General features: G+C 36.1%; 1 protein-coding gene across 35 annotated transcripts in view; it reads left to right on the plus strand.

Annotated features, from left to right (window-relative positions):
• BAZ2B (bromodomain adjacent to zinc finger domain 2B) overlaps positions 1–25,356 on the plus strand; it is a 233,378-nt gene that overhangs the window by 74,310 nt on the left and 133,712 nt on the right. For 14 of the 35 annotated variants that reach the window (XM_087920119.1, XM_087920130.1, XM_087920120.1 and 11 more), the window contains exon 1: positions 24,294–24,433. The exons of 15 other annotated variants lie outside the window; for them this stretch is intronic. In XM_087920119.1, coding sequence (XP_087776245.1) covers positions 24,349–24,433 — 85 coding nt within the window. In that variant the 5' untranslated portion in view covers positions 24,294–24,348. Of the gene's footprint in view, positions 1–24,270; positions 24,558–25,356 lie in introns of those variants that run through there. 6 more of the 35 variants (XM_087920138.1, XM_087920150.1, XM_087920143.1 and 3 more) reach the window with 4 other exon arrangements.

Raw genomic sequence — 25,356 nt, forward strand, 5'->3', positions numbered from 1 at the left:
AGGAACAGGAACATTTTAATTAGTTAATGTTTTATAAAATATAAGTGGGGGGGGGAATTAACTATGGAAAGCTTATAATTGTTCCCATAGAAGTATGATATTTAATTGAAAAGTAATGTTAAAGATGTTAAGACTTTAATGAATATTAATATTAATGATAGAATTGAATCGGAATGGAATGTTGTTTTAATTATATACATTTATAATTTTTTCTTTTTTTAAGAATTCAGTGTGTATTTTAAGAATGTACCAAGCAGAATCCGAATGGAAGTTATGTATTATATTGAATGTTACAACTTTAGGGAAAAGATATAAAGGCGTCATACTCCAATCAGTAACTACAGGAGAAATTTTGTTTAATGAGAAAAGATAATAGATAATTGAAACAGGACAGACAAAAAATATAAATATAATGATTTGAATTGAGATGAGATAATTAAAATCAAATTGAGAAAATTAAAAGAGGGGAGAAGTTATGCAGAAAATGTAAAATAGTAATAAGATAGGGAATAGAATATAAAAATGAGCATGAACCTGAATTTGTATCTGTACGAAGAAATGTAACCCGGGATTATGTTGCTTTCAAAAAAGATGTTTTATTTGTATTTTTTTTTCTCTTTGTGAAAACTCAAATAAAATTTACAAAAAAAAAAAAAAGAAGAGCTCTAAAGAGCTCCAAGAGGGGATGGTAGGAGGCACAAGAGAGACAAATGAGAAAATGTTCAATGTGACTTCACTATGTTGCATGTTCATATTCCACTGTGCTTAGGTGGAGGTTAATACGCAGGTTTGGACTTCAAGTAATCTTTGCCAATTCTCTATGAAAGTCTTGTGTAACTATTCCCTCTTATCTTTATTTTACACGTTTTATTTATTGTATTGTAATTTTGTTTGTTTGTTGTGAGCTGCCCAGGGTTGATGAGAATTGGGTGTCATGCAAGTTTAATAAATCGTCATCATTTCCCCCTTCCTCAGTGTACCTCAAGATTTGAGTGTGACCCCAGAACTGATCAAAAAGTTTCCCCCTAAATTGTAATTTTTAATATGCTATAAGGAGAGATTTGTTAATTACATGGAGGGTGATCATATTAACTCTGTTTGATTTAATTTTAATTAAATTTTCATTAACTCAAGTTTATGTTTGGTTCTGTTTGAAGGCAAAATGCAGCCTTCAGTCTGAACAAGTTACACTTCCCCATTCCAACACAGGTAATCCTCGACTTACAACAATTCGTTAGTGACTGCTCAAAGTTACAACATTCCTGAAAAAACTGACATGACCATTTTTCCCACTTATGACTCTTGCAGCATCCTCATGTGATCAGAATTCAGATGTTTGGCAACTGATTCATATTTATAACAATTGAAGTATCTGAGGGTCACATGATCCCCTTTTGCAACCTTCTGGCAAGCAAAGTCAATGGAGAAGTCAGAATCACTTAGCAACCATGTTACTACCTTAACAATTACTTAACAGTGATTAAGGTTACTACCTTAACAATTACTTAAGTTAGCGGTTAACTTAACAACTATGGCAGGAAAGATTGTAAAATGGGGCAAAATTCACTTAACGTCTTGCTTAGCAACAGAAATTTTGAGCTCAATTTGTAAGTTGAGGACTACCTGTACCATCAAGACATCCCTAGAGCAGAATTCTGCTTCTAAAAGTTCTGGATCCAACCCCTTTATCTATTACTTGTTGAACTAAATTATTTTGATCAGTTATTCTTGGAGAAATGATCAAGTATAACTTCTTTTTTCTTTTGAAAATGAATCCGGACTGTCTCTTAAGAATTACTAGCTTCTTTATTGCAGAACATATTTTGAATCAAAGAATCAAGGGACAGAGAAGCTACAAAGCTGTATTCAGGTGAAAATAATAGATTCCTGGACATGGAACAGTTAAATTTCTGAAAGAAAGGCAGAATATAAATGTAATCTAGCAGGGATATGTAATTGTTTTTCAGGCTATTTATAACCATATTAGTTTGGCAGATAGTGATGTGTGGTGATTGGGCGAGTGTATTTGGTTTTGTGGATCACATATTGGACAGGCCTGAGAAGCATGGTCATATGATTAGTATTAGGAATTGGCTACCACAGTTGTCTAGTGTGGGGTTGACACACGTTGAATTCCTTTCAGGTCTGTGTCTGTATTTTGATATGAATTATTCATCAGGGAAGAAGATCAACATATGGTTGTTCAGCACTTCAAAAATAAAGAAAAGGTGCTTTGGAGCATACAGGCAGCTGAGCATAACAATTGTTTGTGACTTTTGCAAGCAAATGTGTCTTTTCCTGGGATTGTGAGAATGCCCCATTATCTCAGGAAAAGACACAGCTGCTGTAAAGAGTTGCAGACAGATGCTATGCTTGCTCCATGCTTATTCTTTAGGAATCAAATAAAAAGCATTGTGTTCCCCTACAAAGAAGATTGTATAAACCTGTATTGGCACTGGCCTCTCTGATTCATCCTCTGCTTTGACCATACATCAGTGCTGACTGGCCATAGTGTGAGTCAGCACTAAATCTGGACTGCACAAAAGGACCAAGGAGATATGCTGAATATGTTCATGAAATAATCATAATTATACGGGACCACTTGATGAAGATACATGGAAAAGAGTGGACCCAACGTACTTGTTTCTTGTTTCTGTCAAGTGAACTTAATCATGTGGTGGGAAGATTAGATTTTTTTAAAAATCCTGTCTTTATTATATATATAAATAAATAACTCAAAGCAGCGAACATATCTATTACTCCTTCCTCCTCCTATTTACCCCACAACAACTCTGTGAGGTGGATGAGGTTGAGAGAGAATGAATGGCTCAGAATCACCCAGATGGTTTTCATGACTAAGGCAGGATTAGAACTCACAATCTCCTGGTTTATAGCCTGGTCCTTAGCCACTAGACCACGGGTGTCAATCTCGCGGCATCACATTGCTGTCACATGATGTTTTGCAACATTTTTCCCTTCATGGAGACAAGTGTGTGGCCTGTGCGTGGTACATCTGGCCTTCAGGCCGCCAGTTTGACAACCCTCCTCTAGACCAAATTGGTTCTAGTTACTAAGGGAAATTACAACTGTGCCAATGAACTTATTTTAACTTTCCTTTCTTTCATAGACCTGGTTGCAAAGTTACTGTTTCATTCCTGTCGTAATTGTGAACGGTTGTTAAATGAGTTTGTTATTAAATAAAGACAACCTATACTAAAAAAAGAACAAATACAAATCTTTCTCTCCATTAAATCTAATTCTCTTTGATGCTTTGAAACTGAGTGCCTTAATGATAGAAATCTCTCTCTCCCTTCCTCCCCCTCCCCCCTCTCTGTGTATGTGTGTGTTGGTGTGTATGTAGTGAAAGAGAGAAAACAGGGATTCTAAATTAAGATTTTTATTTCCTCACCTAAGGGTAATGATTTTTGTTATTTTGGGTATAGTGAATTCTCAGACCCAGCATGAAACCATAAATGTTATTTTAATATCCCAAAATATTATGGAAACAAGATCATTTCTTTTCTACAGACAGTTCAAAAAGAAAATGAAAAATTCACTACTTTGTATGTTCACAGCACCTGCAGATTTAATTAAACCTTTCCTTCCATATAATAACAATAATTATAACTGAAAAACCTAAAAGAATAAGATCTCTAAGCAGTGCTTTAAGTGCTTGCAATAAGAAAAGCTGTTTAAAATGGAAGCCAAGAAGTAATTACACATCTCAAGATTATTTTTTTTTAAAAAGCAATTTTGCAAAACATACATGTAGATTATAAAGAGACAAATATTAAGTTTGAAGTGCTGTAAGTGAATATGAGTTATTTGGTGTTTGTAATTCGGAGATTCATTTGCTGACAAATCAGCAGTAAAGATTAAGTAAAACCTGTGTTCTATGATTCAGGAATACAGATTAACTTGAATGAAAAATGGAAAACGAAACTGCTTTTTTAATGTTAATTCATGGCACAAATTCCAAATTTAGAAGCAAATTTTATTTCAGCAAGGATCTTTCATACAAAGACCCAGAGACCCATTTTCCAACTGAAAGTGGAGAGGAAGCATAAATTCAGTTGTGGGACAGGCAACCTGGTACCTATCAGATATCACATAACATCAGTCAATAGGATCAAGGGATAGAACATCTGTCAGATACTAGGTTGCCCACTACAAAGCATTACTGAGTAAATAAATGTCAGTCTTTTTCTGATAAGCTGTACATGAAATATTTTTTTCTTGAGGATTCATTGTTATTGAAACACATGCAAATATTGTAGCATGCAGTTCTCTTGGCAAGCTTTCAGCTAGCCACGCTCTTTTGAACCATAATCTATACCATTTTCTATTCCACGTTTTTCCAATTTCTTCTCCATGCAATAATATCAACAAGTGTTCCATGCAGGGGTGGGATGCAAATATTTTTACTACTGGTTCTGTGGGCATGGCTAGGTGGGTGTGGCCATGTGACTGGGTGGGCATGGTGTCTTTCTTTTTTTGCAGCAGCAGCCTCCATGTTCTGTCTTATTTGCCTCCTGGGCCTCAGGGAAGCCTCTTGGGAGGCCGTTTTTGCTTCCAGGAGGCTTCCCTGAGGCCCAGGAGGCCCAAAACAGAGTGTGGGCCCCCCACACACCCCATTTCTTCTGCCTCCTGGGCCTCAGAGAAGCCTTCTGGGCAAAGCAGTAAGATAGCGAGGGAGATACTGGTTCGGCAGAATGGTAACATTTTTTACGACCGGTTTGCCTAAACTGGGCCGAACCGGTAGAATACCACCACTGGTTCCATGACCCCTGAGCACACTTTGTCGTAATTCAATTAGCTTTGGATTCCCCACTTTCACTTCTCAGAATCACTTTTGTAATTTTTCAATTTCTGCAAAGTTGAGTTTTTCCCAGACATAGTACTTAAATTTAATATCTCATGTTTGAGTTTTGCCCTAACCACCAAATATCTGGAGGTTAAAAAGTGGTAGGAATTATATCTGCTTAATACCTATGAATAAAACAAGTAAAATCATTAAACTCAGAAATATACATTTCACTCTCTTTATATATTTAATATAAATATATATTGCAACAGCAGGCACTTCTTTTCATAAAATAATCTATGTTTTTGATCAGTAAACAAACTTTTCCAAAAATGTTATGAGATTTAAGATTTATATATTTAGATGTTAAATTCTATTTCCACAGACATTTTTATTCTTATGGTAGATACTTCTATTAATAGTTAGCAGGAGGCAGCTTTCCAATTTACGGAAACATAGGAGTGAGGCTCCTTGAACTAAATAGAGTATTTTAAGTTTGTTTGGGTGGAATTGCTAGTGCCCATTGCCTAAAAGCATTAAAGAACAGATTTTGATTGTGCATTATCAGCTGATGATTAGCATCTGTTAGGGGAAATAAGCAGTTTATTAAGCTTTACTGTACAGATGGCAATTGGAAGGATTCGGATGTAAACTGAATTTTCTGTGCTGTCATTTTATTACTCAGAGCAGCTGGTTTTATTAGTCAAATAGCAGTAGTATGTTTGAATAAACCTTGAGAATTCCTGTTAGTCGCTAATGTTTAGGAGGTGCCAAAAGCATCCAAAGGAATTGTTGTTTACAACAGAGTTTCTGTAACTTGTTTAAGGGATAAATATGTTAAATAAGGCTATAAATATAAGGCAGATGGCTTTAAATGTTAATTTGCTGGAACAGCAATTGCTTTTTTTTTTGCTTATTTTTTTTTAAATCATATAAGCAGCATTTCTGTTCTTAAAGAAATAAATTCTGGTTTCCTGAATGCAAATAGAGATACATAAACTACACATTGAAAATCATTCCCAAAGAGAGACATAATTTAAATCTTAAACAGACTTGAGCAGATAATAGACTCTGTCTCTCCATTTACATTAACCCAACAAATATGAAATGGAGAATTTGCATTTACAAAGGTAATATGCCTTAGCAATGTATATTTATCTACTCAGAATAAATCAAACTGTATTAAATATCAGTCTACAGTTTGGTCTGGATTCCTTGATATGATGTTTCTGGGTATCTCTTTTGCTACCTACTGGGAACCCTGTCCTAGGTATGACCCAATACTCCTGACAGACCACAGCCAGGATGTAGAATATGGATTCACAAGTGCACTTGTGGCCATTGACCAAAACATTGGAGATCTTCAGCTAGATAATTGTAGACCCAGAACCCAGGGAGTTCTTGCTTCTGTCTTTCATCTAACAGGTGAGATCAAAATACAAAATCAAACTAAGTGAGGGGAAATGTAACTTTCATGATTCAAATTATATTCAATTGACACCACCATCTTAATTCTAAGAATAGGATGTTTCCTGCTTATTTGGAAATAAGACTCTTTATGTGACCATCTAACTGATCATAATTACAGAATGTTTTACCAAACAACTAGGACAAAAATGTGGGTCATCTGTCATTTGTATGGTGGGCATCATGGACTATAGCTCCAAACACCCCAGTTTTAATTACACATCAGGGACTTACCTGGAAAATTCATGCTTGAGAGAGTACAAAATGAAATATGTAGACAAATACATATTCAATGTACAGAAATATCAAATTTATTGTTATTGCTCAAAAACAAACACACACACACAAACCCAGACTGTCAGTCTTTAGCTGTTGAAGGAAATGGTTTGATATGTTATTGAACTGATGGATGTCTGTTTTTTGAAGACATGGCACAAAGGCTGTACAACTGTACATTTAAAATCACAAACATTTTCATGACATCTCCAAGACCAGTAAATGCCTTATTACATTTTTGTGGATCACTACTGGGCTGCTGAAAACATTTGAAAAAGTAGTAGTAGCAAACCAGTTCTACTAAACTCTGCTAAAACCTGCATAGTTGCAGCCATCCAAGTCAAAGCTGACTTGAAAGTGGTTTAATCTTCATTTTCAGATGCATGAAGTAAAACTTTGTTGGTTTTGTTACAAAAAGCTAATATAACTTTTCCGTTGGGAACTTTACAGAAACTAAAGCAACACAAGTCATAGCCACCTACTCATTAAAGGAGACAAATAATTCATCACTATTTTGCTTTATATTTTTGGATCTCTAGGTTATTCTTGATCCTGCTGTCAAAATATATGCCATGTTAGTCAGTTCCTGTCAGCAGAATGGGAAGGGGATAATTTCCCCCTCTTGCAGCCCTTTCCCCATCCATCCTTACATTTATTTTGATGGGTTGGGGACTCTTTTCCAAAGGTTTTGTGGGATAGAGAGATACTTCAGGAAGATAAGAGATTTCAGGAAAAAAGCTACAACAATGTTTGTACATTTCAGCAGCTAGTGAAGTCTGCTTTTGGCAATAGGTTGACAATATTTTCAGGATGTTTTTACCAATCCAAAGAATCAGTGCAGACAAATAATACATTTTGACTGCTCTTAAAGGATCACTTCTGTTGTTAGCATTATTGCTATAGTGAGATTATACTGTGCCATCTCACAGTTCTTTATTGGGATACTTCATTTTTGACACATCAGCATGTATGAATCTCTCCTGCAGTTTTGTTTTCTTGTCTGATTCTGACAAACCATATATGACAAATTTTCTGAAATGTCATAATGTCAGGTCATCAGTCAGAAAGCTGTGGATTTAAATGCAATTTCTCAGTAATAAAAGTATAAAAGGCAAATAGAAAAGTATTGTTGCTGAATGCTATTTATGATGGAAACTTGTTGCAGAATGCTACTTGTGACTGTCAAAAATGAAAGTCTGCATCAGAATGCTGGACTCTTCACTCCTCCATTTACCTGCCTGAGAATTACATTTGTAATTTCTTTTATCGTCTTGGAATCACAGTTGTTGGGGTGGCAACACTGCTTTATTGGTTTCTATTGAGATCTGAAGAACTAAGGATAGAAAATGGAAACAGCACATAGCATACCGCAAATGGGTTCCATATGTGGCATTACTTTTAAAATCTTGGGACATTGAAGGTACTTTTAAAAAAACAGACATGGGAGGTTATTCCTGAGAGAAGCTTACACTGAGAACTGATGCTGCTCAAAGCTTCAGTTTAGATAGCCTGGGTGGCCTAATTATGCAGTGTAAGGTGCATCCAAATCTGGAGGATAATCTGTGGCATCAACAAATATGTGTAGATTGCAAAAAGAGATGCCTCTGCTCACTTTTGAAAGAGCCTGTCATCTTCGTCATCTCATTATAGACCGCAACGTGTCAGCAATGAATAGCAATATATGGACCGGTATAAAACTGGCACATTTTACTGTCTCATTAGTGGGACAATATTCCAGATGATTTCGTTTTCAGGGTAAAAAATATACCAGACATCTTTTTTCATATTCAACTGTCCTACATATCCAGGGCTTTTATATTTCATATTTCCCCTAATACAGTATGCATAGCCGCTAATATAAAGTCCCCGAGATACTTTACAACATAAATTTCCCTGAGGTTGTACCTTGTTAATACATTTCTCTAAGGCATGCTCTTTAGACATCTGTTTCTCCAGTGTAAGCTCTTTCTTTTTTAACATAAGGATTCCTTTTTCCATTTCAGTTTCAGAAAAACATTCTTTTTCAGGCACATTCTTCCTGAACGATGTGTGGTGTATGGAGATTTTTATGAGACTAGTGAAGTTCAAGCATTATTACCATTGCCTTAGTTCCAGCAGAGTCTCTTCTGGCCAATCTCTAAAGCTACATCCTAGCCAAATAGCAAATGTACCCACTTCAGTACAACCCATATTGCCCATGCCCAAGTCGAGATTGGTGTTAACGAAGGCCGTCCAAGATCTTTTTGCATTCAAAGCAGAATTACTGACTATGTTGTGATGATCAAACTCTGTTACGTGAAGCAGATGTTTCATTTGGCCTAATGGTAGAGCCAGCTCTGTATGTTTTCAGAGCCAATTTGATAGAAATCCCTGGTAAAGTTCTTTTAAATACAAGGGCTATGTTGCAGAAGACATTTTAGTTACAGTGAAAAGCTGTAATTGAGACAAGCACAGGTAGTCCTTTACTAATAACAATTCGCTTAGTGACCATTCAAAGTTACAGTGGCACTGAAAATAGTGACTCTGACCAGTTTTCACACTTATGACCATTCCAGCATCCCCTTGGTCATATGATCAAAATTTAGACACTTGCATGTCTGCATGTCTTGCAACTAGCATGCATTTATGACGATTGTAATGTTCCGGGCTCATGTGACCACCTTTTGTGACCTACTGACAAGAGAGTCAATGGGGAAACCAGATTCATTTTTAACAACCATGTTACTCATTTAACAAGTGCAGTGAGACTTACTTAGCAATTGTAGCAAGGAAAGTCGTAAGATGGGGCAAAACTCGCTTAACAACTTTCTCACTTAGCAATGGACATTTTGGGCTCAATTATGGTCATAAGTCGAGGACTACCTGTAATGTATTTCTGATGGTAGACCATAGTGTCAGGGTTAGCTCTGCTATTTCTGAAACATTCAACTCAATAAATGCAGTTGATTGAAGAATTATTGTGTAAATATGGCTGGGCTAGAAGGCTTTCTCTCCCCAGGAAGAGAAAGGGCACATGGGCAGAACAGAACAGAAAAGTAGGAAGCATTGGAGCTTTTAAAATTCACATTTTTTTCTGGTGGGGCATGAATGTAAAATTCCTCTCAGCCACATGAAGCTGGGGTGTAGTCTGGAAAAGAGATATGCACGTATCATCTGTTTTAGATATATTACAGAGGTGATGTCAAGGTGAAAGCAGACTTGCAGAATGCTGGAAAATCATTGATATTCCGACTCTGAGGCTGTAAATGGCTCTGTGGCAGATGGAGTCTCTGTCAAGGAAGAAAAATGGCAGCTCTGGAGCATCGGAGATGTTTTTCCTAGCAGCTCCCCTCACAGGCTGTGACCTTCCAGTGTTCAGGAGTTATGCTTCTGCTTTAATAAATTGTCCTCTGCTTTTTATTCCTTAAAAGTAGATAAATAGTCGTCATCATAATTCAAGACAAATTGAGCTGTTTCATTATAAAAGGAACATAAGCCTACTTTATTACCTACATGCTTAATATGACAGCTTTTAAGTGTGCTTGCTTTCCTGAATGGAGATAGGAAACCAGTCCTTTTTTTTTTTAAAGGCCATAGGATTAAAATTAAGAGACACAAAACCTAAAATAAATTAGATTTTGCTAGGCCCTAGAGCTAGTATTGTATTGGAATACCCTTGAGAGAGAGAACAGAAAATAAGGTATTTAAAAGAACAAGGACAAAAAGCTTGGTATATCTGATCGACAGGGATGGCTGAAATTGTAGCTTTGTGAACATTTTAAGACTTTTACCTGATTAACTGCCTACGTCACACCATAATGGATTGTGTTATTCTAGATCAGAGCTAAATGTCAATGTGTCGTATTTCATTGATTTTGATTAAAATGATTGGTAACTATGTGGCTTAATGGAAGAAAGCTGAAAAACGTCTTCCTACTAAGCGCTACGTTCTGTAACAAAAGACAGGAAAAGATTTTGTAGATGGCAGAACTTAGGTGTTTGGTAGAACAACAATGTTGAAATAGTGATACAGGTTATCACTCGACTTAGAAGTACAATTGAGCCCAAAATTTCCATTGCTAAGCAGAACAGTTGTGAAGTTGAGTTTTGCCTCATTTTACAACCTTTTTGCCACAGTCGTTCAGTAAATCATGCAATTGTTAAGTGATTCTGGCTTCTCCCATTGACTTTGCTTGTTGGAAGCCAGCTGGACAGGTTAACAATGGTGATCACAAGAATCCTGGACACTGCAACTTTCATAAATATATGCCACTTGCCAAGCGCCTGGATTTTGATCATGTGACCATGGGATGCTGCAGTAGTTATTAAGTGTGAAAAAAGCTCATAAGTCACTTTTTTTCAGTGCTGTTGTAACTAAATAAATGGTTGTAAGTCAAGAACTACTTTTATTTCATAACGAGGACTGTGGCCTTTCATACTTGCATTCTGCTTGTTTCATCAATTATCCTCCTTCAACCTCCCATAAACACCTGTGAGGAGGTCAGACTGAAGTTAGCTGATTTAAAGAATAAGTTGATTTTATATTTCTTCTTTATATTTCTATCTGCAGGTAATCCTTGGCTTACGACAACAATTGAGTCTGAAATTTTGATTGCAAGGCATTGTTGATTGTAAGTCGAGGCACCATGTGACCGGGCCTAATTTTTTGAACATATTCTATCACATCATTAAGCAAATCACACAGTCGTTAAGTTTATCATGTGGTTAAACAAACCATGCAGTCATAAGTCCAAAGCCATTCTCCTGAATAGGCATTTTTGAAAATTGCAGTCCCACGACCATAGAATACCGCAACTGGTTTTATATGTATCTTGCCAAGTGCCTTAAATGTGATCAGATTACTTGTGGGAGGGTCGACATGATGTTTTATAATGCTGGAAGTGTTTTATAGGTTATAAAACACCCTTTCAGAGGCAGCTGTAACTTCAATTATAAGTTGAAGACGTATTTTTGTATTTCTGACTCTAAACCCAGAATGGAGAATAATGTTGCTAAATGCTTAATTCTAAATGAACATTTTGGAGGTTGCCACTTTACTGAGCAGTTGGCTTGCGTGAGAAAAACTGTGATCAGACAAGTGTTTAAAATAATTCCACACTAATGCCCTTTCTGCCTCTTTTGTATGTTCAGTGCCCCATTCGAAGTTGCAGAAGGTGTTGAATGAATGGCACATATGGTCCTTGAAGTTCTGTCAGAGCATCCTCACAGTCATGTGATTATACTTCAGGTGCTTGGCAGCCATATTGTACTTAGGATGATTACATCTTACAGTCATGTGATCGCAGGAGTGGGATTCAAATTTTTTAACAACCAGTTCTATGGGCATGGCTTAGGTGGTGGGCGTCGCTTGGTGGTCATGTGACTGGGTGGACGTGGTGGTCATGTTATTGGCTGGGCGTGGCCAACTCAATATCATCGAGGCACCCATCTCCTCACCTGGCCTCTCATGACTGTGGGGATGCTGCAACAGTCGTAAGTGTGAAAAATGGTCATAAGTCACTTTTTTCAGTGCCACTGTAACTTTGAATGGTCACTCCACACAAGCAAAGTACCAGCAAAGGAAGGGAAAAAAACTCCAGAGAAGTTCCTGAGAAAGGAAGTCTAGTCCTGCCAAGAATGTAAAAAGGATTAATGGAGAGGCAGTTTCTGTAAGCAACACCAGAATGTTTCCTTCCTGCCTTCCTTACAGGATTAGGCCAGTAATTTCTTCTAACAACCGGTTCTCCAAACTGATTAGAATGTTAATAACCGGTTCTAGCGAACAGGTGCAAACTGATAGAATCCCACCCCTGTGTGATTGCCGTTTGCAACTTTCTCTGCCAGCTTCCCACGTGCAGAATCAATGGGGAAGTTGGGAAGGAAGATTACAGATCACTCTGCTAAGTTCCCCCCCCCGCCGCCTTCCTTCTGCGTACTGACTTGCACCCTCTTTCCCTCAGACTCTCTGCTCTCACACCAACCTGCACACTCCTTCTCAGCCTCCCTGAACTTGTGTCACACTGCAGCGCCCCCATCTCAACTCACATGCATACTGTGTGGGGCCTCTCAGGGCCTTTCCCATCCACTTCTGGCACGCCCGTTTTTCTTATCTGAGACTTTCCCCACTTTCCATGTATTGACCCAGACATCTTAGGAAGTCAACCAGGACTGCCTGGTTACTAAGCAGTATTGTCATGTGACATTGCAGTTTGGCAGTTCAAATCTCACCAGGCTCAAATCTTCCACCCTTCCCACCGAGGTCAGTAAAATGAGGAGCCAGATTGTTGGGGGTAATATGCTGACTCTGTAAACTGCTGAGAGAGGGCTGTAAAGCACATATAAATCTAAATGCTATTGCTATTGTGCTTTACAACCACATCATTTTAACCACAGCACAATCAATTGCTTATTGCAACCTAAAGATGACCTGTAATGATACATAGTGGCTTCTGTTTCTTTAAAAAAGATTTTGATTTGGTTTTATCTATTCAATTTTTCCTCCTAGGGCAACTTTTCTCAATGTTGAACCACTTTTCAAAGAAGTATAATTTAATAGTAGCTCACAGAATCACTTAGCAACATAAATTTTGGGCTCAATTTTGGTCGTAAGTTGAGGATTACCTATATAACTCTTGAGGGCAGTAATAGGGTTATATCACTGGATTAACATTTTTAAAAGGTTATTTAAAAAGATTATGTTTTGTGTAGCAAATATGCAACATGTAAACATTAAAAACAGAATGGCTAAAATTACATTAACATAAAAGTTCCATTGAAGTGGAAAAGTTAAAATATTAACATATTTATATATTAAAAGGTCTTGGAGAATAAAAATATTTTTGCTGTAGTGGAAAGAGAACAATGTAGAGGTCAACTGTGCCTCACAGGAGTGGGCAATTACAGCTATTCCCTGCCTCCCTCAAGATAGAGGCATTAACCCACTTTTCAGCTGATGTTGTTTGTTTAAAATTAAATTATGTTTTTAAGAACCACCATTTTCCACTGCATTTCAGGCAGGTGGTTCCAGTATGGCATAACAATCATAATGATCTCACCTACTTGCATTCAAATACCCACTATCATTCATTTGGGGCTTGTATAAATAATTGTCCCTTTTAAACTAATGTTTTTGTTTAACATGTTTTATAGTGGAAACCTGTGAATAACTGAATAAATTATTTGTAATCATTCTCCAACTAGCTAATTTACAAACTTTTCTCTTCATAAACTTGTACCAAGAATTACTCATATGGTTCCTATATATTTCAAGGGACATCTGCTGTCCTTTAACTTTTGAAAGTATCTTAATGCCAATCTGAGCATGGGATTGCTAAAAACTACAGCCAAAATGTTCAGCTGGAGATATTTTAGAGCAACAAATAATAATTAAAATGAAGATTTCCCATCCATAATCTGCCTTGGCTACTTTTATCCCAGTTGATAATGTTAGGAATATAGAAAGCAATAAGTGTTTTATCACAAAGAAAAAAAAAGGTTTGTTTTCTAGCATCAGGGCTGTTGCATTAAACTATGCACTCTCTCAAGTTATTGTGGTTACAGTTTTTGCTCCAAAAAGTTAGCCTACTCTCAGACTAACTATGTCTTCTCCCTGTTTGATATTCTGACTTAGAATATGAACTGATTTCAGTGGGCAGAGATGGAATTAAATCTTGCAATTCAAAATGGGCACTCAGATTTATTTTATTTTGTATTCCTTTTGTGCTACTGCTGTTACTCAAAAGTGCTGGATTTTGCTTAGCATTCAGAAGTTGGCAACTTCTTATCAGCTGCTGTAGCTTCAGAATCAAAGAAGAAATAAAAATACAGATAGTTCTGAACTTACGACCACAATTGAGCCTAAAATGTCTGTTGTTAAGTGAGACATTTGTTAAGTGAGTTTTGCCCACCCATTTTACGACCTCCTTTGCCATAGTTGTTAAGTGAATCACTGCGGTTGGTAAGTTAATAACCTGGTTGTTAAATGAATCTGCCTTCCCCATTGACCGTGGGACACAGCAACAGTCATAAGTATGAACCAGTTGCCAAACATCTGAATTTTGATCTCATGATCACAGGGATGCTTCAAAGGTCATAACTGTGAAAAATGGTCATGTCACTTTTTTCAGTGCTGTTGTAACTTTGAACAGTCATTAAATGAACTGTTGTAAGTTGAGGATTATCTATACATGGAAACAAGTCTGGCATTAAAGATTCCCTATAGTTTCTGTAGGAATGCTTGGTTCCCTAAGGAATATATCAGGCATGAGAAACAGAGTTGTATTCAAAGAAATTGGTGGAGCTCTTTCTTGATGCATAATTTGCTGGAACCTGTGCATATTTTAGATATATATGCTTGTTTCATTTCTATTTCCAAATAAAAAGGATAGTTTTCTAAGGATCCGCTTTCACTTGGATGTGATTGCAAGATAAGAAAAGTCACCAAGTGAGAGCAAAGGAATCCTAACGCTACCTCTGAAAGTTGTCTGAAGCTCAAAACAGAATATTTGTCAATGAAGAAACCTTGAATCTAGCATTTCCCAATCTGGTTTCCTCCACAGGTGCTCAGATTGCAGCTCCTAGTTCATGGTGATTACAGGAGAGTATGAATAGGATAGCCAACACACCTGGAAGTTATCAAGTTAAGAAGGCAGCTTTTGTTTTATTGTTACAGCTATTTAGGCTAGTCCAATAGAATTCATGGTTTTTTTTGAAATTTGAACTTAATAGTCCAAAATCTCACTGATTGATTTGAAACTCCATCTATCATATTAACGTTCAACTGGGAAACAGGAAGGATGGCTTCTATTTAAATAAAAGATGAAGTATCTCTCCACTTTTTCAATCTCCTTTTAGGTTCATGAAACAAGTTTTCAAGTGTCACTATCTTCAGGATTCCTTGTGAATCTGTGCTTTATTTATAGGATATTTTGTTTCTATTACATCCAAGAGCAAATGCTTCATTGTTTATAGCAAAGGTGTCAAACTCGCAAAATCCCGATACGTCATGTGATGGTAGCATCACATGACGCATCGGAACTTTCCCCCCTTCACTAAACCATGTGTAGGTGTGGCCAGCGCATGACGCATCCAGCCGTGAATTTGGCATCTCTAGTTGATAGGAACTAGAGAATGTTGCAACAGCAATACAAAGCACATGCAGTCCTCGATTTAGAACCATTGGTTTAATGACCATTCAAAGTTACAATGGCACTAAAAGTTACTTATGACCGGTTTTCAAACTTACAACTGTTGCAACATCCCCATGGCCATGTGGTTAAAAGTCAGAAACTTGGCAATGGGCATGCAGTGTAACAAGGTCATGCAACTTTCGGACAAGTAAAGACAATGGGGAAACCGGATTCACTTAACAGCCTTTGATACTAACTTAACAACTGCAGTGATTCACTTAACAACTGTGGCAAAATGGGGCAAAACCCAGTTAACAACTGTTTTGCTTAGCAATGGAAATTTGGGGCTCAATTGTGGTTGTAAGTCGAGGACTACTTGTACAGCATTGTAAAATGTTAATGTGTGGAATATCAGATGGGTAGCTGATTTCTAAAATTTGTTACATCCATGTTCAGAATGTGTGTGTGTGTGTGTGTGTGTGTGTGTGTGTGTGTGTGTAAGTAAATAAGTAAATCCAGCATAATATTATCTAATACTAGCACAAATGTTTTGCATTAGTGGCTTGTATTGCAACCCCGCCCCCAAAGTTAATAATTTACATTTACTCTGCTGGTTGTGATTTATTATGGCCTGTGACTACATTGACCTCTTTAGAAATTAAATATTAGGTGGATGACAGTTCTCGTTTAGTCCATTCTCAAATGCATTATACAATTAAGAAAACATTAGGAAATAGTTGAAAACTGAATGGGTACTAATGGAAAAGGGAGCTTCCTTATCATATCCAACAATGGTTTACCAACCAATACTCCTCCATAAAATTCTATGCTGTTTATGTGGCCACCTACATAAGCTGTTTCTGTATGAATTAGATTTTTAAAGTAGCGAGTACCGGATGAGTTATTCCCTTATTTAATAGCAGTGTAGCAATCTCAGAAATTATGGGTGCCATGAATTAGGATTAATTACACCAACAGAAGGATGTAGTGATAACTTTCCTAGTTGTGTGCAGGTTAATTAAATCTAGTTTATGCACATTTAATAAAATATTTCACAAAATGAAAGCTTGCATTTTTGTATTTTAAAATAAATGGCTTCTTAAAGAATGATAGCTTTCACTTTATATAAGAATATTGTTGCTTGCCAATAATTTAAGCCTTTTTGAAAAACCCATCGTATTTTTTTTTTCCAGAGGCATGACTTAAATAATAGGTTTTGTTAAAAACTCAAAACTTTCCATTGTTAATTCATCCTGAAACGAATAGCTTCTTCTTAAAGGGCTATGACTTTGCATGTTACAAAAGAATATCATTAATTGCTAACAGTTCAGTCACATCCTGCAATTTACAAATGACATTTGAAATTCTAGTTTCCAGGTGATACATAGTATGCATTATAGTTAAGATTATTTTTGTACCATGATGGCCTTCCATACAGTTAAATTAAAAAACATAATTAGGATAGTTCTTAACCATTATTAGTAATTATTGCAGGATGAAAATGATTGAATTACAATGTATACATAACTTTTATTTTGAACACCTACTATTATGTTATATATTAGCATATATTGGTACACCTCTGTAGTCTGGATGGCAAACAGTTTTGATGAATACTTTCAGCAATTTTCCAGAGAAATAAATCGTCTTTGTCTCTTTAGTACCCATTGATTTTTCCTTCAAGGGTACATTAACAATGCTGATGGAAGCTACGCTGTGGCATCTACATTTGACAGGGAGAAAATGTTAAAATAAAAGTATCTATAATATTTAAACATTGTCGTACAACATAGCTATATTTGAATCCAGGAAAACCGAGGGAAGGACAAAATGCTGAAAAGAGGAGGGAGGGGGTAGAATCAGGAAAAGAACAAATGATGCAAAAAGAAAATGACACTGAGGTCTTGGTTTAATACATATGTATTCCAGGTTGATGGTTGATTTCATTAGCAAATCTCATTGTTATGCAATGTCTGTTCTTCTGCAGCAAAATGAATATTGCATTCTCTCAGGCTGTGTGTCTATTTTCTGTTGATGGGTAAATGAAAGGATATATATTTACTGCTTTTCACGGACTTTCATGCATTTTAGAGGGAAAAAAAACAAAAGCTTCTGATTCAGTTTATCCTCCCCTCCCCTTCTGTTCTTGTAAAGCTTTTAAGAGCTGCATATTAATGAATATTTTAATACACAGTACCCTGTACAAATTAACCGGCGTTACAGTGGAGATAGTCAGGATGAATTTAGTTGCTTTCTTTCATGTTCTGCTGGAGAGGGGTTACATTTAAGCAAGAAACCTCCTGAAAGCTGTTAGTCCAATTATGCAAAGCGTTATTACTCTATACAATAACAACTACTCTGATACCATCTTTTTCCTATTATCCCGTTATAAAAGTGATACAGGAATTTCATTTCCTTATGGCTACTGTAATAACCATGTACATGTTTTTATTTTATTTTATGTATTTTACATATTATATAGTGTCGTAATATAAAATATTTTAAATGTCCATGGTTATAAAAGATCACAAACCTACCAGCTTTGTTTGAATTGTTGTTATAGCGTAATCAATTAAAATATTGGAACAAATGTAGGAAATTATTACCCTATTTACCATGGGCCAATACGGTTATGGAAAATAGACAGAAATAGAGTTGATTTGATTTGTTCTTGCTGTCTCTGAATTTCTTGTTAGATCCTCAGAGGACTAGTGATACGATTTGGAAGTTGTAATGAAAAGTTAGCAACTGGTGGCTAATAGATGTTTCCCAATAGTTGCTTTTTATTGTTCAGGTACAAATATTGTGCTTTGACATTAAAGGAACACTTTCTTCTTTAAAAGTCTCTAAAAGTTCCTCATTGTCTGTAATAGGAGTATACAAACTTGATTGTGCTAAGGACTACATATGGCTTTGAATGGTATGTGTGTGGGGTTGGGGAAAGGGCCCGTATGCTACAAAATGACTGGAGCCAGCAAATGAAATTCAATTTAAATGTAAGATAAATAAAGTTAAAGTTGGATAATATGATAAAGTTAATAAAGTTGATAAAGTTGAATGTGGATAATATAATAATTACTATATGTTCACTCAGTAATTTCTGTCTTTGATCACATAAAATATTGTGATTTTATTATAAGATTTGGAGGAACTTTGGGGTATATCCCAAGTTTTGTGTTCTTGCCCTGCAATCAAACTCAAGAAGAAAGGGCACTTGTTGGAAGCCAAATTAACTTCCTGGGAAGCCTATCCCAGAGAAGGCATGTAGTATATATGATTCACTGGAACCAAGTCAGTGTCTGGATGGAAGATTGATTGGCAATCTTCAATGACATGTTGTAAGTAGAAATGTTGTGAAAATGATACATGAAAATAATGTCATAACAATTACAGTGATTTACATTTTCTTCCACGTGGTGCCACTAATTTGAAAAGTTATGATTTTTAGGAATCCTTGTTGAAAAAAAATCAAATCATTAACATTTTTCAGCCTTAAAACTGGTTTTTATATCTTTTGAATGATTGCTGCACAGTCCATTTTTTAAACGGTAGATAATAATTTATGGAAATAAATCTTAGCTCAGAGTCATTAAGAGCCGGGTGGCATACAAGTTTAATAAATGATGATGATAAACATTATCATCTGTAGGAGGAAGTCACAGAGTCCATGGGATACTGATGGAGAAAGAGGTTGGCACTGGAGACCTTTTCTTTTGAAGACAGTCATCTCCAGTACTGATCCTCCATAGCTATGCTCCAACAATAAAAATGGTGATTGGTAAAATTTGAGAGTATATGAAGGGAGTCTTTCAGATTGAAGAATCCAGAGCTCTCCCTTGTGTACCTGGCATGCCAATATAGGAGGAGAAAAAAAATGCCAACATGAGTGGAAGAATTGAGGTGCAGCTAGAATTATTGCTGGAAGAGACCGAATAGTGTAAAACACCATTAGTAAATTGGAATGTGGACTCTCTTTCCATAAGAAAATAAATGAACTTTGCAGAGGCTTCTGCATATTATAGAAGCCTTTGACCGAGACTATTTGAAAAGAGTGGAAGAGCAACTTCTTCAAACTCCAAGAAAACTTAGAGAATAACTTTGTGGTGGCTGTTTTGTGCTATTTTTCTTACTGCTATAGCCAGCTTCTAAATCTTTCAAAAATAAAAAGTGCTTGAGGGATAACAGGGTTGACAAGAAAATGAGAATGGATAAGGGAGTGTAGTTAGTTCAGCAAACAGTCTCAGTTATTTAAATCAAAAAATAAACTTGGCTCATGCCAGAACCAATCTACTGGGAGCACTGTGTTGGCCTTGCCCATCACTGATAATCCTCTATGACACTTAATATAGATGTATCGTCATCTATCCAGACCTACCTTCCTCAGCTTTTGCACAAAAGCACCAAATGTCAACATAACTATCTTTTGTTGGGCTTGCAAGGACTTGATGGCATCTAATGCATATATGATTCATTATGTATACCTACTTAGTTTATGGAATGATCTTCTGAGTTAGTTGACATAGTTCAATTTTGTAGATTATTACCTCATGAGGTTGAATCAAAGTTAGAAGTTGTGACCTTGTTCCTAGCAAAATTGTCTTCTGTACTACTACAGAATCTCCAGGGTTTATCCAGAATGTTTATGCATCCTGGATGATGTATAGTGGGTGGGGTGCAAATGTACATTCATGCTTTTCAATACAGACAGAGGACAACCTCAAAAAAAAATAAACTTGTATTTCAAGTTATCTTAACTGAAAGTGTGTGAACCATTGTTTCACAGTTGTCCATTCCCTGCCCTTTAGGGAACACCTCCCTTCTGCCTCCCTCTGGCTCATCATTCCATTATTCCTTCAGTTCCTTTAGTTTTGCAAGCCACATTTTCAAAAATTGGTTCAAAAGGATTGGTAAGGGTTTGCATTTTCTAAAAGTAACATGCATGTTTGTTTAAACTCAGACAAAATTTTCTAATAATGTCCCATTTTTTTCCTCCTAAACAATAACTTTGGTGTATGTTGGGTGTATTACCTATGATAATTCTAATTACAAGGAAAATTCATCCTTTGGACAATATTGAAACGTTTGAGAGAATACGCCTTGATCCTGTTCCCTTATAGAAAAGAGTCAAAAGCCAAATATTTTTATTCATGCAATACAATTCCTTGTCTGCTCATTTTCCTTGCAAAGAAATTTGGTCATCTAGTTAAAAGGCCCTTCAAATATCAGGATAATTATTATTTTTTGCACAAATGTTTCTACTTTCCACATATATAGAAATTATAATTATTTTCTATATATCCATTGCACTCTCTATTTTATTAAATATTCTGCATTCGGGATTATCCTGTTGGTATTTATGGGGGTATGTTTGATGGATCAGTTTTAATCCTGCCTACGTCATCATTTACATATAGCTCCTCTTTTGCCATTTCTGTACGTTTTTCTTACTATACGCATCATTGCAATGCAATCCCACTGAGGTGCAAAGATGAAATCTCTCCAGTTCCAGTATCTATGGGGACCCAAACCCACAGCCTCTTAGCCTTGGAAGGGTTGAGCCGAAGCCTGTTTTTACTAATCCAGATTCCCGCCCCCCCCAATAGTTTAAGATTCTACCCCATAGAAAGTGGGGTAAAAATCTTAACAATTCCATTTGTATAGCCAGGGCAGAGACATATCATGCAGATGAATGACCTTCATCTTTATATATATTTTAAAAAGGAAAGGGGAGATATATATTAGCCCACAAACAGGAATCTTGGACTTTACTACCTAACTTGCTCAAATGTCTGCAACAGAGTAAATGAATTGTTGCTCTTTGTAGTGGATAATACTTGATGAAATTATTTGCAAAATTATTTTCTTACTCTAGGACAATTTCTTAATTCTCCCAGAATCTAGTTGACCTCTATCTTCTCTTTATCTGATAGATTTATTTTTGGTCATTTACTGAAGTTAAACTCCTTGTTAATAATTACATTTATTCCTGAAGCTCAGATTCAAGGTTAGAATGTTGTGCTGGGTTCATATATGAAGCTAAACATTTTGGTTAATCAGAGGTTGTTGCACCACAAACAAAGGCTCAATGCTTAGCCAGTAGTGGTTTAATATGATGCTTGAATTTACCAATTATTCACCATTTTAATATATACGGCTGTTCTTTAATACAGTAGAATTAAACACTCTTCCCAATTTTTACAAGACTTCCCTGTGCGAAAAAGTAAGTCTAACCATCCCAGAAGCAATCCAGACAGAATTTTTAGGACGTGTCCTGTTGGAACAAGTAGTTTTACCATAGAGAAAGTCTGGCAATTAGTGCTGATATATAGGTCATTTGTAACCCAGTGATCGAGATGGATGGATGGATGGATGGATGGATGAATTGATGGATGGATAGATGGATAGATAGATGAATGGATGAATGGATGATAGATGGATGAATGGATGATAGATGGATGAATGGATGGATAGATGGATGAATGGATGGATGGATGGATGATATGTTTCCACATCAGTGCTGACTGTTAGTGATAATAGAGATTCTATCCCAAACTTGGTCCATCAGGGTGTACTCATCATCGATGTAACCGAGTCTGTCAATTTTGCTGGTAGTTGTTCATTTCTCTTTCCCAGCATTAGAGCCTTCTGTTGAGAGCTAGATCATCATATAATGTATCTGATGTAAGATTTGAGCTTGGTCATTTATGTATGTAGTGAGCATGCTGGCTGGAGAATTTCTGAGAGTTGAAATACACATATCTTAAAATTGCTGAAGTTGAGAAATATGGCTCTTAAGTCATATTCTACTATGCTGGTGTCTGTATAGATTGACTTCCATTTTTCCAATCTTTAAGAATTTCCAGGCAGAGAATGGGATTTTTGCTTACTGTTACTTTTTTCGGATAAGAACTCAAAAATATCCTCTGAAGTTGTGCAGATTTGTGCTACCATCTGTACAATATGTCACCATTAGCTAAGTTTGGATACTTATTTAGTCTTTGCTTTTTATAACACCATTTTTATTTTACTAGGCATATTTTTAGAACTTACTATGTTCATGCTTTTTCTGTGATGGATGGATGAGAGAGAGAGCGCGGGAGGGAGGGAGGGAGAGGGAGAGAGATACATTTCTACTGTTGAATAGTTTTCCTGCTTGTATTGCATTTGGGTCAATTTTTCTGGAGAAAGGGAATGTATTGATCTCATGGGAAAGACTTTACAAAAATAATAATAATAATAATTCACTGTTTTATTTTAATGGCTTTTAAAATTATCAGAGAAATTGAAGGGGTACCGATAGAGGATGATATTTGTAGCTTAGAGGTGAAATGAGGGGTCCTTGGTGCTCTCTGAGCTTGGTTGTTTTCTTGCAGACATTTCATTAACCGAACTAGGTAATATCATCAGTGCTAACAAATTGAATGGGGCTTGAGTACTTTCCTTACAAGAAAAAGGCTAAAACAATTAAAAGACTTCATTTAAAATAAAGATGAAGGGGGAGAGAATGGGATCAAAGTGTATGAATGTTTGTAAGCCACCCAGAGTCACCTTTAGTCAAGCTGGGCGGCACATAAATCAAATGAATGAATGAATGAATGAATGAATTTGGAGAAAGTCAACATGGAGGTTTCCTTCTCTTTCAAAATGCTAAGTCCAAGGAGTATGCCATGAAGCTGATTAGAAAATTTTGAAGAGGAAAAAGGAGCACTTGTACACCCAGTGTCTAATTCACCTGTCTGTGCAAGTCATTATTGCAATACATGATGGTGACTACTGACAGGAATGTCTTTAGAAGAGGATTGAATCAACTTATGGAGGATATGGATCTTGAGACTTCCAGGTTCAGGGTAATTTGCACCATCCCCTGCCTGTGAGCATCTCAAAAACCTTTGGTTGGTCACTAAGAAACAGAAAGGCATTGTCCTGACTTGGCAGGGTTGTTCTTAGGATTTTATATTAATTTTTATTCTTTGCCAGTTATATATTCATTGCTGGTGCTTTGGGAAGGGCAGATTTCTCTCTTTTCTTTTTTTTTTTGCAGAAAAAGTTCAGGTGTATATTCTTCGACAGGGAATTATATCATGTTTCTTATTCATTCAAGTATATTTTCAAGAAAGTAGTATTGATTTATATTATATTAGCTTAAGCCCAGTGCAGTTTCCTTGTTCTCTGAGAAGTTGGACTGTTCTGTTTTGTTTGTTTTTTTAATTGTAGATGCCAGTGAAATTTCAGCTTTTATTTGAAATCCAGGTGATCTTAGTTCCTTGTTAATAGCAAAGGGGATAACATAACACGGACTAAGCCTTTCATCTGTTTCTCGGGGGATGGGAGGAATTGGCTTTTGCATGGAGAACGCTCCTTTTGTTAAAACTGCTTTAGATAGGGTGTTGTCACAGTTCAGTAAAACAATTCCTACCTTATATTTTGCAAGCCACATACCTTACCTGGGTTGGTTTTGGTCACATGAACATGGATGTTTACTGGTAATCTAAGTGCTCCAGCTGCCTTTCAGTTTGTTTACCAGGAAATCAAGATGTGTAAACTGCAGGAAGTACTATTTGACCCTCTCCGGCAGTATCTCATTACAATAATTGCTAATCTCTGAATAAGACAGCCATGTTTTGTGAGTAACATAGGGAGAGAGAGGTTGTATTAAGAGAGATTTTAGGTGTTTCCACAAATAGAGTGCTGTAAATGCTTGCTTTGGATTATGCTGCCTTGATAGCATTTGATAATAGAGATCTGCTGACCCAGAGGTCAGAAAAACTAGGATACAATAGTAGGTGTTCTTTCATTCCTCTTAACTAAAAAAAAAAAGAAAATATTACGGCTTGTTTTGGAGTGCTGTCACTGTTCTGTATCGAGGGGGTAATGGCTACTTCCTGATTAAACCACTATTCACAGTAAGCTGTTCATATTACATCTCTATTTGCTTGAAATAGGAGACATGCTTAATGCTTTTTTCTTTTCAGAAGAAAAATAATTAAGGATTTTTCAGTTTAACATGTTGGGATACATGCTTGCTTTCATTTTTCTCTGTTTTGCTTTCTTCTGTCTTTTAAAGTAAGGAAATTGTTTAAGCTCTTGAGTATTAAAAGCTGTAAAATATTTTCTTACATGTATGCCTGACTTTACCTATGAGCTTTAATTTCCTATGTTTCAGAATTATACAACAGTGTTATATTGTGTGCATTAATGATATAAGTGTTTGAATTATTATATATTCTTGTGAAAAGGAACTGTAGCATGTCATTAAGCAAAGTGGATAGAAGGTATTTGCCACAGTATATGAGCTAAAAATCAAGAACTATTTAGGTATTTAGTTATATTGTCTGATTTATTTTTATATATCTAGTATAATTCTGATTGATTTTTTTTTCTGGAAAAAAATAATGATTTAGGAAGTGTGAGGAACAGGATATAGGCTTTATTTTTATCACCAGTTTGTCATGCAATTTGTAGTGATTGGATCCATTATTTAAGTATTAACAGCTTCATATCGTACAAGTAGTAATTTTGGGGAGTCTGAGAGTCTAATGCTAGGTATTTGAAGATCAAATATGAGTAAGTACAAACTTCAAATGCCAAATGAAATTGACTACATGATATTGATAACACAATGTGCTCCCCAAATTAAAGCCAAGAGCTTTCTAAAAATTTCTTGATGAAGAATGCATTACTATGCATAGATTGATATTTAAT

Source organism: Pseudonaja textilis, chromosome 1 (assembly GCF_049901715.1).
Source record: "Pseudonaja textilis isolate UNSWEBS1 chromosome 1, rPseTex1.2, whole genome shotgun sequence".
Taxonomy (NCBI): Eukaryota; Metazoa; Chordata; class Lepidosauria; order Squamata; family Elapidae; genus Pseudonaja; species Pseudonaja textilis.